Raw genomic sequence first — 16,737 nt, 5'->3', positions numbered from 1 at the left:
AAGGGAAAAATTGCCTCTAGAGAGGACTTAATATCTGATACATGTGAGGGCAATAAGGGAAATAAGAAAGCTCCTAAAAAGGTTCGATACATGAGAAGAGAAAACATGATGCTAAGCTACTACGATAAACACGCCTGAGGCCCGTCATATCAACCCTACTCAGAGTCGCTGCTGATCCACATCGGGTCGCCATGACTAGTCCCCTGATGGAATGCCTCGGTCGGAGGCACCGGCTCCTCGGGGTGCTCCGGCACTGCCACAGGCTCTGGTGGCCCCGGGGCTGCTACTGGTGCAATGGGAATGTCGGTCCCAGCGGCCAAATCCCTGCGCAACCGCCATGTACGGTTGTACAGCTCATTGAAGGAAGCCAAGTCCACCGGGTGGAGGAACAGCTGTAGTACCTCCGGGTGGGGCTCCACTGGGGGTGGAGGTATCTCTGGTGGTGGTCCGGCCGGTGGTGGGGGAACGAACTCCAACCCCAAATCAGCGAGGCCGCCAATCTGTGGCTCCTCCTCAGCGGGACCATCCTCCCTCATCTCGCTCCACTCCAAAACCTCCTCGGGCTCCTCATCCGTGTCCTCTCCCTCGGAGTCCTCCTCACTGACCTCATCGTCGTCTGCGCCCTCCTCCTCTGAGTCCTTGTCGTCATCCTCAACCGCCGCGCTGCTCCCCATAGACCCGGTCTCATCACTCGAGTCGGGCGTAACCTCTACTCGGCCCCTCTCACGGGCGGGAGCTCGAGACGACTGCCCCTCCTCGAATACTCCGCCTGCACCCCGCATGAGGGCCAAGGGTGGCAACCTGCGAAATCTCTCGCTCCCGGGCGCTTGTGTCTCTGGTGGGGGCCCATCACCGAAGTGGAAGCACCCTGCTGAGACCGCGCTCAGGAAACCAGGCATATCCCCAATAGGCTCATACGTGGGAGGCGGGGACGACGTGTACAACTCGGCAGTGGCCGTCATCCAACTCTGCCACTCCTCGGGAAACAAACCGACGAGCCTCATGATACCCTCGTAGGGCTTCACCCCATGACAGTTGGCCTCGTCCCATAACTTTGCGTAGTGTGCCACGAACTCTGCCAGCGTATCCCCATGGCAGCGGCGGTAGGACCGGAAATAGCGAACCACTGCCTCGGAATCCGCGCCAGCTCGGAGCGGCCTACGATGGGTGTAGCGCTGTCGTGCCATCTGTACGAAAGAATGGGCTCTCAAAAACGCGAAAAGAGAAAATAACGTAGAAGTAATATGCATAGTGAACTATATAGTACTAGCCATCGTATCGATAAGCCGTTAGGGTTTTCCCTGATAGGGGTAGATCGTATTAGTATTCGTTTTGAGTGACACGTGGGCCCTCATAATTTTGGACGTTCTTTCTCCTTTTTAAACGTAAAGGTCGTAATACAGTACGCCGTAGTTCGCATTTAAAGTTCCATATTTCAAGAAAAGTTAGGGGTTCGCCCTATCTTGCATCTTTTCGTTGATTTCATCGCTCTTGGAAGCGGTGCAAGAGTTGTCATTCACGACTATTCGTTCATAGATACTCTAGCCTAATGTACCTCCTTAGGCGCTTTAGGTTTGCATGCATAGTCCCAGATGTGAGCTATTAACACTATTACCATAAGTCCAAAGATCACATAGCTGGTCATGCGTAGCTCATTACACTTAGTGTCCAAAAGCAACTCATAACGTTTCATGAAAAACACATCTTTTTCAAAGAGATTGCACAGCTTTTGCATGACTAAAACATTACTATACATTTTTTTTTTTTGAAACTTCATCAAGAAATATAGGTATTTACCTCCTTTGCTTTGCTGTGGTTGAACGTGACGAGTCGAGGTGTTGGGTCCTTTAACATTCCATTTAAGTCATGTTCTGGCCTAGTGCTATCATTCTAGACTAAGGCTTGAAAGAAGGTTCTTGGGTCCAGAGCGAAAGAACGTTGCTCTGATACCACTCTGTCACGACCACAACTCCCTAGTGCTAGTGAGCGTAGCTATTTCGCGACTAAACGATTCTCAATAATCAAGGGACAACAATAAAAGGATGAAATCACTTAAAACAAAAGTATCAAAGGCATATGGGTACATAGTCAAAACGTGTTCAGAGTATCAAGACTAAGTTCATAGCTTTCTAGCACAAAATTCTAGATTTGCAGCGGAAGAGTCCAAGACAAAATAGCACGTATGAAGACATGCTACTTTGGGCTACCTAACTACTTATTTAAAAGAAAAGCTTGTCCCAACACCTTCGCCTGCTCGTCCACGTTCAACCTGCACATTTGAAAATAACATGCAGGGCTGAGTATTTGAAATACTCAGTGGGCACATTGCCAAAAATGGTTCTATCTTTAATTGTCAATGCCACAGTTGAGTGATCACGGGGTTTTACTTAAAAGACCCGAGTCACTAAAATACTTTTCCTTGAGTAAAGATTTGATTGCGCAATCACATAACATAGATATACCATATCTGAAACTGATGTGAACCGGGAATGTGGCCACATTCCACGACGGTCACTGGACCGGCCAACTCCTTTGTTAGCTCACGATCCCCTTATGTGTACACTAGTCCGAGTAGGGTTTGCGGCCCTACTGGACCCGAATTCGATTTAACTTAAATTGGCATAGCCAAGCAGATAGGTAATCATAAAACAAAAATGGCATGACAACATACTTGAGCAAAGATTCACATTTTCATACTAAAATCACGTTTTGAAAGAATGCCCACCTCAAAAGCTAAAGCTCCTTTCGAAATTTCCTTAACTTGGTCTTGGATGACGTTCGAAGACATCCCTTTAGGAAATAAAATGATACTTAATTAGATTTTGAGATATCCGTTAAGCTTAAACATGAATGCATCCTAAGTGCGTGATCATTTTATTCTTCCTCTAAAAATTTTCTAGAAGAGTTCTAGAATTCTTGAATATTAATTAAATCAGTAGATTTAATTAATTTAAAACAATTGCTTAACTAGAGGGTGCTACCTCCTAAGCCATTCATTTAAGGTACTAAGTTAAGCTCGAGGTCTATTCACCGTTAGCGTATCGTTTTTTTTTTCTTAAATTTAATCATTTGAGCACTCTTGCTACTTTCCGGAAAAATTAGACTTATCTTCGTGGAATTAATTAGCGGACTATTATTTAATCCATAACATGGGAGAGTCCAAGATTTAAATTCTTAGCCCACACTTTATTTTAATCAGTGGCTCAACCTATTACTAAAGAGGCCCAACAAAAACAAAATAAGGGAGGCCCAAATACTCCCTCTTCTCAAAACCATCGGCCTCTCCCTCTAACACAATCCCCAAATCAACACACACAACCCTAGACCTTCTCCCTCTTCTCTCTCGGCGGTATCGCCGCTCCACCAGGTCGCTGGAGCACCGTTCGCCGCCTCTTCGTCGGGTCGCCGCTGTCTCGCTGTCAACGCCGCTGTCTCGCCGTCAATTATTGACCGGCGGCGAGCCCTTGCTGCTGTCGTCGCGCGAGAACTTGGGGAAAATAGCGCCTCCGCAATTCCCTCTCCGTTCATCCCTCGTTCGTTCTCGGCGACTCAGCGTCGTCGCCGGCATCTCCGGCTGAGGCAGACGCTGCTTGGTCCGCCTTGAAGAAGAGCGCCGCCGCCACTGCTTCGCGAGGCCTCGCTGCCGGGATCTCAACGCCCCAGATAGGGCGTCTACTTCTGCCATCGTCGCGTCCAATCGACGTCACAGTTCCAGCCACGGTTGCTGCCTCCATCGCGTGGTCAGCCCCTGCTGCCCGTACGAAGCCGGCAGCCACCGTCCTTCGCCGAGACACTCTCGAACCGCCACGGCAGTCCCCAAAACAACTCCGAACAGCCCCGACTCACCCCGAAGATAAGTTCTCTACTCCAAGTTGCGTTCTTTTCTGTATTTTCAATTAACCGCCGTGGGGGTGTTCAATCTGGTTTGTTCGATTGGTTGTGTTTAATTGAGTTGATTTTTGGAGGGAACACTAGCTCCCTGGAACGAATTTCTACATATGTGTGCTACTGGTTTCGAGCATAAAGGCAGCCTATTGTACTTCTTGTTCCATTTATGTGTTAAAGCTCTAACAAGGCTACTACTGTTATGAGATTCCTATAGCCATGGTTCTATGTTCTTGAGCTAGCATGATGTTCTAACAAGGGCAGAGGGTGTGCTTGTGTTATATTGATTGTGGTTCTTAATTTGTGGTGCCTCTATATGATGACATGAGAATTTGATTGGGAGAAAAGGATGGAGGTGTATTACCTCTGAAATTCGAAGGAGTGGCTGACTTGCTGCTGCTCACTACTTGCTCTACCCTCTAACTCTCTGTTTTTGCTGAATTTTGATGGTATGCAGAAGGGAGTTGAATGTGTTGTGGAGGGGATTTTTATAGATTGGTTGTGGTGTACTCGTGAGCCTTAAATGAGGCTGCTGAAACTCTTGTTGTTATGCTGCAGAATATCTCCCTTTTCTTTGATCTTTTGCAGCAACTTTAACTGAAATTTGGTGGTATACTAAGGGTATAAGGACTGTGCATTCATGTTATTTGTTGTTTTCCTTTTTCTTTTTGCAGAGGCTTAATGGGGAATCAGGAGCTGCAGCTGCCCTTGCCCTTTTTGGCAAGAAAATTTGGTCTATTTTGGAAAGGTTGCTGCTCCCTTCCCTTTACTTAGGAGACGGTCAGTCTCAGCATTTGCAGGGTCCTTATTTGATCTTGTTCCTTCATGTTACAGGTGCTCAAAATAGGTGTTAGCTCGATCTTGACTTACTTCAACCCAAGGGGCCGAGAGAAGGGTTTGGGGCCTGAGGAGGAAGTCCAACAGTAGAAGCTACACTATATAGTTTCTCTTCTAAGCTTTAGGCCCATACTTGTATATTTTGTATAAGTATTCAAATTTCCTTTTTCTTAAACTCTTACTTCCCATGTGTTTCATTATGTAAGCTAGAGTGTATTTTGATAGTAGTTGCACTTTCTTAGCTAGAAAACGAACTCTTCATCTTCTTTCTCGTTAGTTATGGCTCGTAAATAAAAATGGAGTAGTTTTGGTTCATTCCAACTCTATTTATTTACTATTTTTTTTGTAACTAATCGGCACTTAAGTAAACACAAAGTAACGAGTTCTTATTTATTTCATCGTAACAAGAGAGTGACACATTTCCATGTTGGTGAACCCTTACAACTTAAGCCGAAACGAAAATCAACGAGCGGATATTACAGGAGAGGAGAACCAAGACAAACAACTCCACCTACATCTCCCACATCAGCTGTCAGAGACTCGCCACCATCTTTCTTGAATTAAAGAGCCACAGAACGCACACGAAGTTTGGATGGAGTGTATGACGACACAGAAAGGTTAGAAGATCTCACCTTACTTTGTCTATTTGCTAATTGTGAACCAGTTAGCTTTGAAGAAGCTACAACAAGTGAAAATTGACGAGTCGCGATGGATGAAGATATCAAAACCATCGAGAAGAATGACACATGGGAGCTAGTGTCACTACCAAAGGGACACAAGTCCATTGGAGTCAAGTGGGTGTATAAAATCAAGAAGAATTCTAATGGTGAAGTTGAAAGATATAAAGCTAGACTCGTCGCAAAAGGATATAGCCAAAGAGCTGGAATCGATTATGACGAGGTATTTGCTCCTGTCGCTCGCTTAGAAACTATTAGACTAATACTATCTCTTGCAGCCCAGAATAGATGGAAGATTTATCAAATGGATGTAAAGTCGGCTTTCTTGAATGGATTTCTTGATAAAGAAGTCTACATCAAGCAACCTGATGGTTATGTGGTGAAAGGCCAAGAAGACAAAGTGTTGAGGTTGAAGAAAGCCTTGTACGGGCTAAAGCAAGCACCGAGAGCGTGGAATACCAGGATCGACAAATATCTTGAAGATAACGGCTTCACCAAATGCCCACATGAGCACGCGCTCTATGTGAAAAGTAAAGGAAATAATATCTTAATAGTGTGCTTGTATGTGGATGATCTCATTTTTACAGGAAACAATCCAAAAATGTTCGAGGAATTCAAGAAGGCCATGACTAAAGAATTTAAGATGACAGACATCGGGCTGATGGCATACTACCTCGGAGTGGAGGTAAAGCAACGAGAAGATGGAATATTCATTACACAAGAACACTACGCAAAGGAGATCCTGAAGAAGTCCAAAATGGAGGACTGCAAACCAATCAATACACCGGTGGAATGCGGGATCAAGCTATCAAAGAACGATAAAGAAGAAAAGGTGGATCCGACGCTATACAAGAGCTTGGTTGGAAGCCTACGGTACTTAACTTGCACAAGGCCAGATATATTGTACGCTACAGGACTCATAAGTCGCTACATGGAGAATCCAACCACTACCCACTTCAAGGCAGCAAAGAGAATACTCCGATATCTCAAAGGTACGATCGACTATGGCCTATTATATTCAGCTGCTAACGATTGTAGACTTGTTGGCTACAGTGATAGTGATTGGGCTGGAGACAACGATGACCGAAAGAGTACAAGTGGATATGTGTTTTACATGTGAGACACAACCTTCACTTGGATGTCTAAGAAGCAGCCCATTGTCACATTATCAACATGCGAAGCCGAATATGTGGCAGCCACCTTCAGTGTTTGTCATACAGTATGGCTCAGAAGTTTATTATCGGAGCTCGGGTGGCCACAAAAGGAGCCAACAACTATTTGTGTGGGTAACAAGTCGGCGATTGCGCTATCCAAAAATCCAGTGTTCCACAACCGAAGCAAGCACATCGACACCCGCTACCACTACATCAGAGACTGCGTTGCAAATCAGGAGATCCAAGTCGAGTATGTGAAATCACAAGATCAAGTTGCCGATATTTTCACAAAGCCCCTCAAGTACGAAGACTTTATCAAGATCAGGACGTTGCTCGGAATGACAAATCAAGTTTAAGGGGGGTGTTGGAATAAATAATTAAACTTGACTTTGTAGTAGAATTATCTAGATATTAGTAAGTATTAAAATATCTAGATATTTTAAGAGAATTCTCTAGATTATAGATATTTTGTAGAATTCTCTAGAATTAGGATGTATTAAAATATTTAGATATTTTAGTAGAATTTCCTAGAATGTTAGGAAAATATCTAGATTTTTTCATGGAGAAAAAATCTAGATATAAAATATTATAGAGAATTCTAGAATATGAAGTGAATCCCTATAAATAGGGGAGAGTTGTAACATTTTGGATAAGTTGAGAAGTTGTGAAGTTGAGAAAGTTTGAAAAATTGAGTGTTCTTTCCTTCCCCACATCAAAACATCTCCTAAACCATTTCCTACATATTCCATCCATCCTCCTCTCAAATATTTCCTCCAAACTAAATTATTCCTCCAACATATATCCTATATATTTCCAACAGATGTCAATGTAGCCCGCAACCCGTGGGCTGGCCCGAATAGCCCGCTAAATTTATAGGGTTAGGGTCGAAAATTTCTAGCCCGGTAAAAATAAAACCCGATAAGCCCGCACCCGATTAACCCGCGACCCGTTAGGGCCAGGCCCGAAAACCCGATGGGCTGGCCCGATAACCCGCTAAAATTTATATTTTTCAATTTTTTACTCCTAATTCAACACTTCGTTGACTAATTGTATGACATAGATAACTAAAAAAAGATAACTTTCAATTTTATGGTAAATATATAAATTATATATTGAATTTTTATTAATATAATAATTGTTAAATAAATTAATCTCACTAAAAGAATATTTAAATTTTTAACATGCATTAAAATTTCACGAAATATCAAAAATATTAGTATTTTATGATTGAGTTTAAGCATATATATCAAATTTATCATAATTAAATATTTTATATTTTATAAATATCACTAATTTTCATCATGATTTATTGGATTGTTCGAGCCTTAACCTTATCGGTAGCAACCCGATTAACCCGTCGGGCTAGCCCGAAACCCGAGCTTTTTGGGTTAGGGCCGAACTATTACAACCCGAAAGAAATCACAACCCGGCAAGCCCGCACCCGATTGACCCGCAACCCGAGTAGGGGTGGCCCGAAACCCGATGGGCCAGCCCGATTGACATCCCTAGTGATTAGGTATGTCGTTAGAAAGATAGAGACATGTTTTGGTTTGTTGTCTAAAACATTACATTGTTCATAGAGACGATGAAGCCTAACATAGTTAGGTAAGTCGATATATCATTAACATTCTCCTTTAAGAAAAAGAGAATACAAGTAATAAAATTAAACATAAAATCAAATTAAATCTCAAATTGATATACAGTCCAAAGTTTGGTATTCATTTTGATATAAATTAAACTCCAGCTGCCATTATGATACATGAGTCATACTTTGATAACCATTTATGAAATTAACCACAATCATAGTAGTACATTTATTTGTGTAATCTTTTATTGAAAAGCAGTTACATAATAACTTCAAGATTCATGTCTTCAAATTGTCACGGCCTCGACAAGCACCATCTTCACCCATTCTTTGCTTTTGTTGGGATCGGAATAGCAATCCGCGTCCGAATAGAGAAGGTGTACGACACGAGCAAGATTGACAACGCGTGTGAGGATTGGCATGGATGCCGGTGTTGGCTCAAGGCATTCTTGATTCATATCCTTCCATGCGTTCTTCACTCGTTGTTTAAGCTGAGCACGAGCATCATCCTCCAACACGCCATATTGTTTCATGTAGCAATGTATTGCTGAGGGTTTCTCCTCATACTACATGAATTAATTCGATAAATAAGAGACAATGCAAATGTAACATATGCATAACACGTGCATATGTTATATAGTACGTGCTTAGCGCCTAAGCACTAAAGCGCGCACACACATGCTGTAATGCCTACGTAGAACACGAATCTCGTCCAAACAAGACATCATTCTGAAGCGAAACCCTCTCAAAATAAGGTGAGTAAGTTCCTTTAACTTATCTAGTGCTGGAAAGAGCTCGCTTACATCCGAGTTTTCATCAATTTCTTCAATACCCAGTTTATACAGCCTAGTCATCTTCTCCAAGTTCGAGGCTTCATATGTCCAAGAATATATAGACATGAAGGTCAGGGTCTCAAGATTTTGTAGTGCATCTACTTCCAAAGGCTTCCAGTAAATTACATCAGACATGTAGAGATGACGAAGGCTGCTCATATCCTTGATAATATCCGGCACCTCCACCATAAAGTTTAAAGCTATATCCAGAACCTCAAGCCTTTTCAAGCCCCCCAACGAGTGTGGGATCTCTTCCACATAATTGTTTCTCAATCCCAAATACCTTAACTCGGTCAATGCCCCGATAGATTCTGATAAAGTCTTCGCCCCAAAATCTTCCATGTCGAGTATTTTGAGGAGTTCAAAACTCTTCCAATAAGACTGGCCTGCGTCGTCCAAGTATCGACCACCTCCATGGAAGATGAGAGAAACAAGATACTTGTCTTGATTCGTAGAGTGATTAAATTTGTCTTGATTTGTGGAGTGATTAAACTTGGCTCTGCCACAATGAATAACACGATGGCAAGGTCTCTCTAAGGGTCGATTATTTCCATTGTTCCTTAAGATCTCAAGGCCTATTTCCTCCTCTGCTTTTTTGATGGATAGCATGTGTAGTAGAGGATTCATGCGACACCTTTTCACTCTATAGATTTCTGGGTACGGGTGGACGACTTCAATAATGGATTGACCAGCTAACATGGCACATAGTGTATCTCCGGTTCTTAGTCCATTTGCAGCCCAAATATGGTGCAACTTCTCTTCTCTCATTATTGCATTTTCCTTAAAAAAGGACATATGCAAGAAACATGCCTTCAGTTCTTCATCCAATTCAAGATACACCGGTTCCAACAATTTCAATGTTTTACTCAAATCAATTGAATCAAAAAGTTCTTCCCATTCAATCCCTAAAAGTCTTTGCTTTGCTTTCTCCTTTCCAACATCTATTATAGCTATTGGCAAACCCCCACATTTCTTCAGCATCTCTTTCGCCTTCCTCTCCAACTCCTTTGAGAATTTGTTGTCATCACTTGTAAATTTATTAATTGTTTGCAAAAACAATTGCCAGCTCTTATCAGAATCCAAAGCTTTCATCTCATGAGTGTAATACTGTTGTTTAATCTGATGGCAACTGGTGATCAACAATCTACATTTATGCCCTGATTATATACCATGTTAAGAACTTAATGCAATAAGGGAGACAATGAAGGATACTGAAGTGTGAAGTTAGGAAGTGCTACATTGTGCGTGTACATATACTTCTGAAGAATTAGTTTTTGTTTCGTAACGTATTTTGATTGAGTTAAATATGGGCCGAAACATATTGTCAGAACCAAAAGCTAACACACTTAAAATGTGTAGGACCAAAATGGTATTTTGTGCAATTGTACAAGACCAATTTTGAACTTTCGTCTTTGATATATTAGTTCAACCAATTATATATCTAATATGATAAGTTTTGTGGGTGACAAGTAGAATTATATTAAAACAACTTAAATTATAATCTAGTTTAAAAGATTTCTATGCATTGTAAAAGCATATTAAAATCTATTTCTATCTAAAAAGGTGAATAAGTTTAAAGCATGCAGAATTGATTCCAACATAAGAAATAAAGAAACATACTTATGTATGAGAGGCATGCAAGGTCTGCCACGAAGGATCTGAAGCGCATTTCTGGAGACACGTTGTCGAGAACTATAAACCATGGCGGCATTTCTTCCAGGTGCCGGAGAAGCATCTGTCGGAGACTCTGGTTGTCCATCTCCTCCAACAACATAGAATCTCCATCAAGTGTCACCAACTGTCGTATCAGTTCCACAAGCACCTCATGTCTACTTGTAAAACTAGAAAGGCTTACCCATGCGCGGCAGCGCTTGAATTTTTCAACGACGGCCGCATGCTTGTATACTTGTCTCGCAAGAGTTGTCTTTCCCATACCAACCATCCCTTTGATAAGAGTAACTCTTAAAATAAGCCATGTCTCTTCACTAAGAGTCACTTTAAACACAAGCTTTTGTACGTCTTTCTCCAAGCCCACCACGACACCTTCATCTACTTCTTCTCCAGCAACTTGTGAACTACTCACCGCCTTATCAGCTCCAATCTCCATCATGCGCTTTTTTATCTTCCTCAGCGCATCTAGGTCCTTGGAGATAAAATAAGGCCTTGGCTCCGATTTGTGTTCCGCTGAAACTTGAGCCATCTCAGCAAAGTCAGCTAGCAAATTTTTTAGCCTGCTCATCTCTTCAGATTTATTGTCTCTGAAGAAGTCCAACATCATTCTGAGCTCTTTTATAACCTCTTTCAGGACTTCTAGTGTTTCAGGATGGTAATCAATAAACTCATCGGTCGTCGGCAACTCAATCAGAAAGCTCTCCAGTTTCCCTATCACCCCTAAGATGATGGCCTCTGACATGCTTATAGGCAAACTGCACGTACGAAAATTGACAACATTTACTCTGTAATGGTTATCTAAGATTTTGCTTCATTTTTACCAAATGGAAGAAAAGCACTAAGATCAATTCGAAAACAACTCTATTAAGTAGGAATCTAAAATAAAAAAATTTTAAAAAAAAAATCAAAACTAGTACTCCATGTCTCCGTCCCAACTAAGATAGCCGTATCCTTTTCGAGATGTTCTAACTAAAATGAATCATTTCTTTATTTAACAAAAAAAACATGCAATCACTTCTACTGTATTTCATCATTTACTTTACTCCCTCTCCATCTCTCCTACTTTACAACAAATTTTATGAATATCTTGAATATCTGTGCCCAAATGAAATAGTTTGTACTAGTAGTTTTGAAGGGGAGAGAAAGAAGTCTTATGTTAAACTCATATTATAATACTATAGCTATAACTTACTCCCTCCGCCCCACAAGAATATGCACTATTTCCTTTTTAGTCCTTTCCACAAGAATATGCACTTTCTAATTTAGAAACTCTTTTCTCTCTAATGAAGTGAGAACAATTCTCTACTAACAATACTTTATTTACTTTTTCTCTCTACTTCTCTCTTACTTTACCAATTTTGCATTAAAACTCGTGTCAAACCCAAAGTGCATATTCTTTGGGAGGGAGTATAAGTTTCAAATATATTAGATTCCGATTCATAAGATTTTGTAGAGTCTATGAATATATTAGATCCAGATCTAGATCCGGATTATTTATATTTCAAAATTAATCTTACACAAATCTGCATAATATCATAATTAACAGCAGTTGATGTGAACGAAACTAAATGAAGTTCCAAACCAAGCACTGATCTTAATTTACTGAATTAAGATTTAAGAGTTTTCCCTTTAATTTTGTTAGATATTTTAATACACTCATATTCATTGGTATAACTCTACTTGGAGTCAAATCAACAGTAAAAATGTAATCTAAATTTAAATGGATCTGGATCTCAAAAATGATAATGAAGATCCAAATCATATTTGAATTTGGTCCTAAAAATGAAACAACAAATAAAAAACCTTAAGAATATAAAGCAAGTTCCCAAACTTAAAAAGGGCTTTTGATTGAGATTTATATGCTATGTAAAATAATAAATCTCCTCAACACATTTCACCCAATTGTAGCACAAATTTATGAAGGAAAGGATTTCAAATCTAAGTAAAACAACATAATCATAAACATGGTGAATTGAATGGAAAAGATAATACCTTTTTTGCGAATTTTCTTCTTATCTTCGAGCAATTGAATGGTAGAGTGTATATCTTTCTAGAGTTGAAAGAGATTGAAACACAATATAGTTGAGTTTTAGCAAGTAGTAATTAATTGGGAGTAATAAAAAATTAATCTATCAACCACTACCTGACGAAGAACAATAAACTAATATTATAAAAAGTTTAGTGAACTTATATTGGTGTTTTCGATGGCATAATTTAACCTAAAGTCTCCTCGAAATAATAATTATTGTGGATTAAGTATGAAGTATCAATCATCTTAATGAAGTATATGCAGCATCAAGGTGTATGCCAGCTATTTTGTTAATTATTTTATCCTAGTTAATTACCACTAATAGGATTTGATCAAGTCTCTTCAACTTCCAAGAAGAATCTCAATGAAGATATTTTCAAACAAAATATTACTCACTCCGGCCTCTAAAAATAAAGATTTTTGAAATAATAAAGATTTTAATACAAAATTTATAAAATAAGCTGACAAGAAAAAGAAAAGTGGGATAGTAGATTATAGGTCCTACTTCATTAGAGAAAAAAAAAATTTAAAAAAAAAATAATTTATTTTTAGGAGACAAACTGAAAAGAAAATAGGAAGATTGATCGATGGGGGTACTATTATGGGGTACTATTATTATAAAAAAGTGTCAAATATTAATTCCAAAGATTCCTTCGTTTTGAAAGTTGAGTAGATATAAGTATATTACTAGCTTTTAATTCAAATCATACTATTATCTAAATTCTTTTGACTTTCATAGCTCTTAAATTAAGAAGACAATGGTGCAATGAAATGCAGTGAGCTAAAGTTGCAAATCCTACTCCTTTTTTTAGTGGTATACTCATTACTAGGGTTTAGGGTTTAGGGTATGTGCCTCAATTTATGGCCTAGTTGGTGAAAAGGGTGGACTACAACAGAGCTAGTTTTATTAAAAAATGTTTTGGGTGTATATTGGCACATGAGTTGTTTTATTATACCAAATACAACAAAACAGGTTAGGCCTTCTTATATCATGGCCAAGCCCAAGCCCAATTCATTTGAGTTTTATTTTTACAAGTATTATTAATTTTATTTATACACGTATTATTTTGTCGATATTATCATTAACATTCTCCTTTAAGAAAAAGAGAATACAAGTAATAAAATTAAACATAAAATCAAATTAAATCTCAAATTGATATAAAGTACAAAGTTTGGAATTCATTTTGATACAAATTAAACTTTAGTTACCATTACGATACATGAGTCATACTTTGATAACCATTTATGAAATTAACCCCAATCAGAGTAGTACATTTATTTGTGTAATCTTTTATTGAAAGTGGTTACATAATAACTCAAAGATTCATGTCTTCAAATTGTCACCGCCTCGACAAGCACCATCTTTACCCATTCTTTGCTTTTGTTGGGATCGGAATAGCAATCCGCATCCGAATAAAGAAGGTGTACGACACGAGCAAGATTGACAACGCGCGTGAGGATTGGCATGGATACCGGTGTTGGCTCAAGGCATTCTTGATTCATATCTTTCCATGCGTTCTTCACTCGTTGTTTAAGCTGGGCACGAGCATCATCCTCCAACACGCCATATTGTTTCATGTAACAATGTATTGCTGAGGGTTTCTCCTCATACTACATGAATTAAATCCATAAATAAGAGACAATGCAAATGTAACATATGCATAACACGTGCATATGTTATAGTACGTGCTTAGCGCCTAAGCACTAAAGCGCGCACACACATGCTTAACACAACCTATAAGAATTTTTTGATTTTATATACGATACACACACACATATATATGTACGACATACCTCGTCTCCAACTAAGTCATCCATTAATCGACCAACTACGGATGATGCTCGGACTATCAGAGGTTCCGTTGTAATCCAATCGAAATCTCTTTGACTAACTTGATCTCCCATACCCACCAAAGAAGTTGTTGATGCCATCATGTAACCAGCGGACTCGAGGGACACCTTCATATACTCGTCTAGTGTTGGAATATAATCGTTATACAACCATTTCGCCTCCTCAAAATATGCCATTGCTAACTTTTTCATCTGCAAACAAATTCAAAAAACTCGTTAAATAAAATGTGGGTAAATTGTCAGAAAAACCATGAAATTTGGTCACGAATATTGTTTTTAATATTAATGTTGCGGGATTCGTTAAATTTTGACCAAACTTCATGACTTTTTGACAGTTTAGTTTACTATGGAAAGATGAATACTTCTTGTATTGCATATTGGACGCGGTATGATTCTTCGATTTTCTCCATTTCATCTTCTATCTCAGTATAAGTATCAATAAGGCTTCGGTAGCACATTTGGATGTATGGTGGTGAATCCTCCAACGTCTCATTAGCATCCCAACTGAAACAAGAAAAGAAAACACATTTGTTAGGTCAAATTTATTCAAAACAATTGTAATAGTAAGTAAAAACTAACTGAAATTTTGCATCCAACCATTGAACACTGTCTGTTAGAATCTGTAGTTCATCTAGCGTTGCATATTCATTTGTGTCGTCAAGAATCGAAGCCATACAAATGGCTTTCAGTAGTAATGTTCTTGCTTCAGCATATCTTGGCTCAAAGAAGACTCCTACCATCCACAGGTACAATTCAGTAACCCTATCTCTTGCATAAGGCATAAGAGAACACCTGTTATAGGATTTCTCAATCTTTCATTTGACAATTTCAATCTTTGTCAATTTCCATCAATCTCAATCTTTCATTTGACAGTTTCCATCAATTTTGTGGTTACTTGTTCATTAGTGTTTATTGTTAGATTATGGATTTGCTCAGAGCATCTATGATATCCCAGACTCCGTTGTCAGATGTCTTACTCAATAAAATAAAACAAGACAGATGAACTCTACAGAGTAGAATATGAGCTTGAGACTACACTTGCTCTTGGTTATCTGTCCATGAATCAGATTCTACCTCACACTGAGGAAAACTTACCAGCTGGTCCTATCAAACGTCGTTTTCTTTGGATGATTTTCCTGAAGAGCAGGGAAATTTTGTCAAGGGACCAAGAACGTTTCAGGTGATTGATGATTTAACCGTAATACATTCTATGTTTCCTCGATCCTTTGCAGTCTTGATCAACAGATGATTCCTGTATCTGATGTGATGGAATTGGAGATGGAAATTGGCTTGGAAGAGGTAAGTCAATTTGTATTCTTGTTCCATTCATCCACAAAATAAATAGATGTGATGGAATTGGAGATGAAATTCTTGGTTGCAGGCTTTAAGCATATTGAAAGTTTCTCTAATTTCTAACTATTATGCAATCCATCCATAACAGGTTAGGCCTATATCATGGCCTAAGCCCAACTAGCTAGAATTATACCAACAATAAGCATACACAATTGTATTTGTTTAGATAATTATGTTTATGATCATAAACCGTTTATGTTTATGGCTTCATTTGTAAAAAATGGCTAAAGAAATGAGTGGTTTCCTTAATGCATTCACCCCCCTTAGTTATTCATATGAAATTTCTAACTATTACTTTTACATTTTACAATCCTAGCTTTGCTAAATGATTCTTGGATGCGTAGAATCACCAAAAATGTCTGATGTTGAAGAAGTAAAGATCTCACTGAATGTGATGCTAAATAAGGACAAAACTAGGGTGCTATTTGCCGAATCCAATGGCTATTTCATAGATATTTTGTTAAGCTTATTTTGTACTATTGTTACATTAATCCACAAAATAAAATGAGTTTGTATCTATGATCACAAGTTAAGATGAAATTCTTGGTTGCAGGCTTTAAGCATATTGAAAGTTTCTCTAACATCAAATTCTGCTTTGACCAAAGGTCTACTGAATTGCTTACCAAGCAAACAAACAAAGGTTCCCTTTCGACTTTCATAGTATTTCAAGTGTTATACCAGTTCTAAAGCAAATTTCGAAGTAGAGGGAAAAAAACAAGATCCAGGGAATAAAACCGACAAAGAAAATCCGGAATAGGAAAAGATTAACAAATGCAATAAGGAAACTAAACCAGACTCCATACTAAGCTAACAAGGACTTGCCTCAGCTGAACATAATTGTGAAAGATAAAGCAGCCTTCAT

The 16,737-nt window shown here is 39.1% G+C and overlaps 2 protein-coding genes and 1 long non-coding RNA gene across 3 annotated transcripts; 1 reads left to right on the top strand and 2 right to left on the bottom strand.

Moving 5' to 3' along the window:
- The first annotated feature begins 3,312 nt into the window (after positions 1-3,312).
- On the top strand, positions 3,313-4,998 carry LOC148929785 (uncharacterized). The gene is made up of 2 exons (XR_016137801.1): positions 3,313-4,633; positions 4,720-4,998. It is a non-coding gene; the product is annotated as an uncharacterized LOC148929785 (long non-coding RNA).
- Positions 4,999-8,432: 3,434 nt separating this feature from the next.
- On the bottom strand, positions 8,433-11,384 carry LOC148929784 (putative disease resistance RPP13-like protein 3). The gene is made up of 2 exons (XM_089057023.1): positions 10,592-11,384; positions 8,433-10,128 (listed from the first exon to the last, which is right to left on the bottom strand). The coding sequence occupies exons 1-2, from the start codon at positions 11,382-11,384 to the stop codon at positions 8,786-8,788; spliced, it is 2,136 nt and encodes a 711-aa protein (XP_088913149.1). The 3' UTR covers positions 8,433-8,785.
- A 2,619-nt stretch (positions 11,385-14,003) lies between these two features.
- LOC148929783 (bicyclo-germacrene synthase-like) lies at positions 14,004-15,425 on the bottom strand. Its single transcript, XM_089057022.1, has 5 exons — positions 15,418-15,425; positions 15,120-15,314; positions 14,885-15,026; positions 14,466-14,714; positions 14,004-14,282 (listed from the first exon to the last, which is right to left on the bottom strand). The coding sequence occupies exons 1-5, from the start codon at positions 15,423-15,425 to the stop codon at positions 14,004-14,006; spliced, it is 873 nt and encodes a 290-aa protein (XP_088913148.1).
- Positions 15,426-16,737: the final 1,312 nt, after the last annotated feature.

This window comes from Salvia hispanica, chromosome 4 (genome assembly GCF_029641045.1).
Source record: "Salvia hispanica isolate PSC_SH4W2 chromosome 4, Shi_PSC_v1, whole genome shotgun sequence".
NCBI classification, from domain to species: Eukaryota; Viridiplantae; Streptophyta; class Magnoliopsida; order Lamiales; family Lamiaceae; genus Salvia; species Salvia hispanica.
Note: the sequence above shows the minus strand (reverse complement) of the source record. Positions and strands in the feature narration are given on the sequence as shown.

Bases quoted from the DNA above. Each gene is read 5' to 3' on its own strand.
- LOC148929783 (XM_089057022.1), bottom strand. The intron at 14,715-14,884 runs GTATTCATCTTT...ATTTGTTTGCAG, and splicing joins TCCAATATGCAATACAAGAA to ATGAAAAAGTTAGCAATGGC. The intron at 14,283-14,465 runs GTATGTCGTACA...TAATTCATGTAG, and splicing joins ATGACTTAGTTGGAGACGAG to TATGAGGAGAAACCCTCAGC.
- LOC148929784 (XM_089057023.1), bottom strand. From the start codon at position 11,384: ATGTCAGAGGCCATCATCTTAGGGGTGATAGGGAAACTGGAGAGCTTT. The intron at 10,129-10,591 runs GTATGTTTCTTT...GTATATAATCAG, and splicing joins TGCATGCCTCTCATACATAA to GGCATAAATGTAGATTGTTG.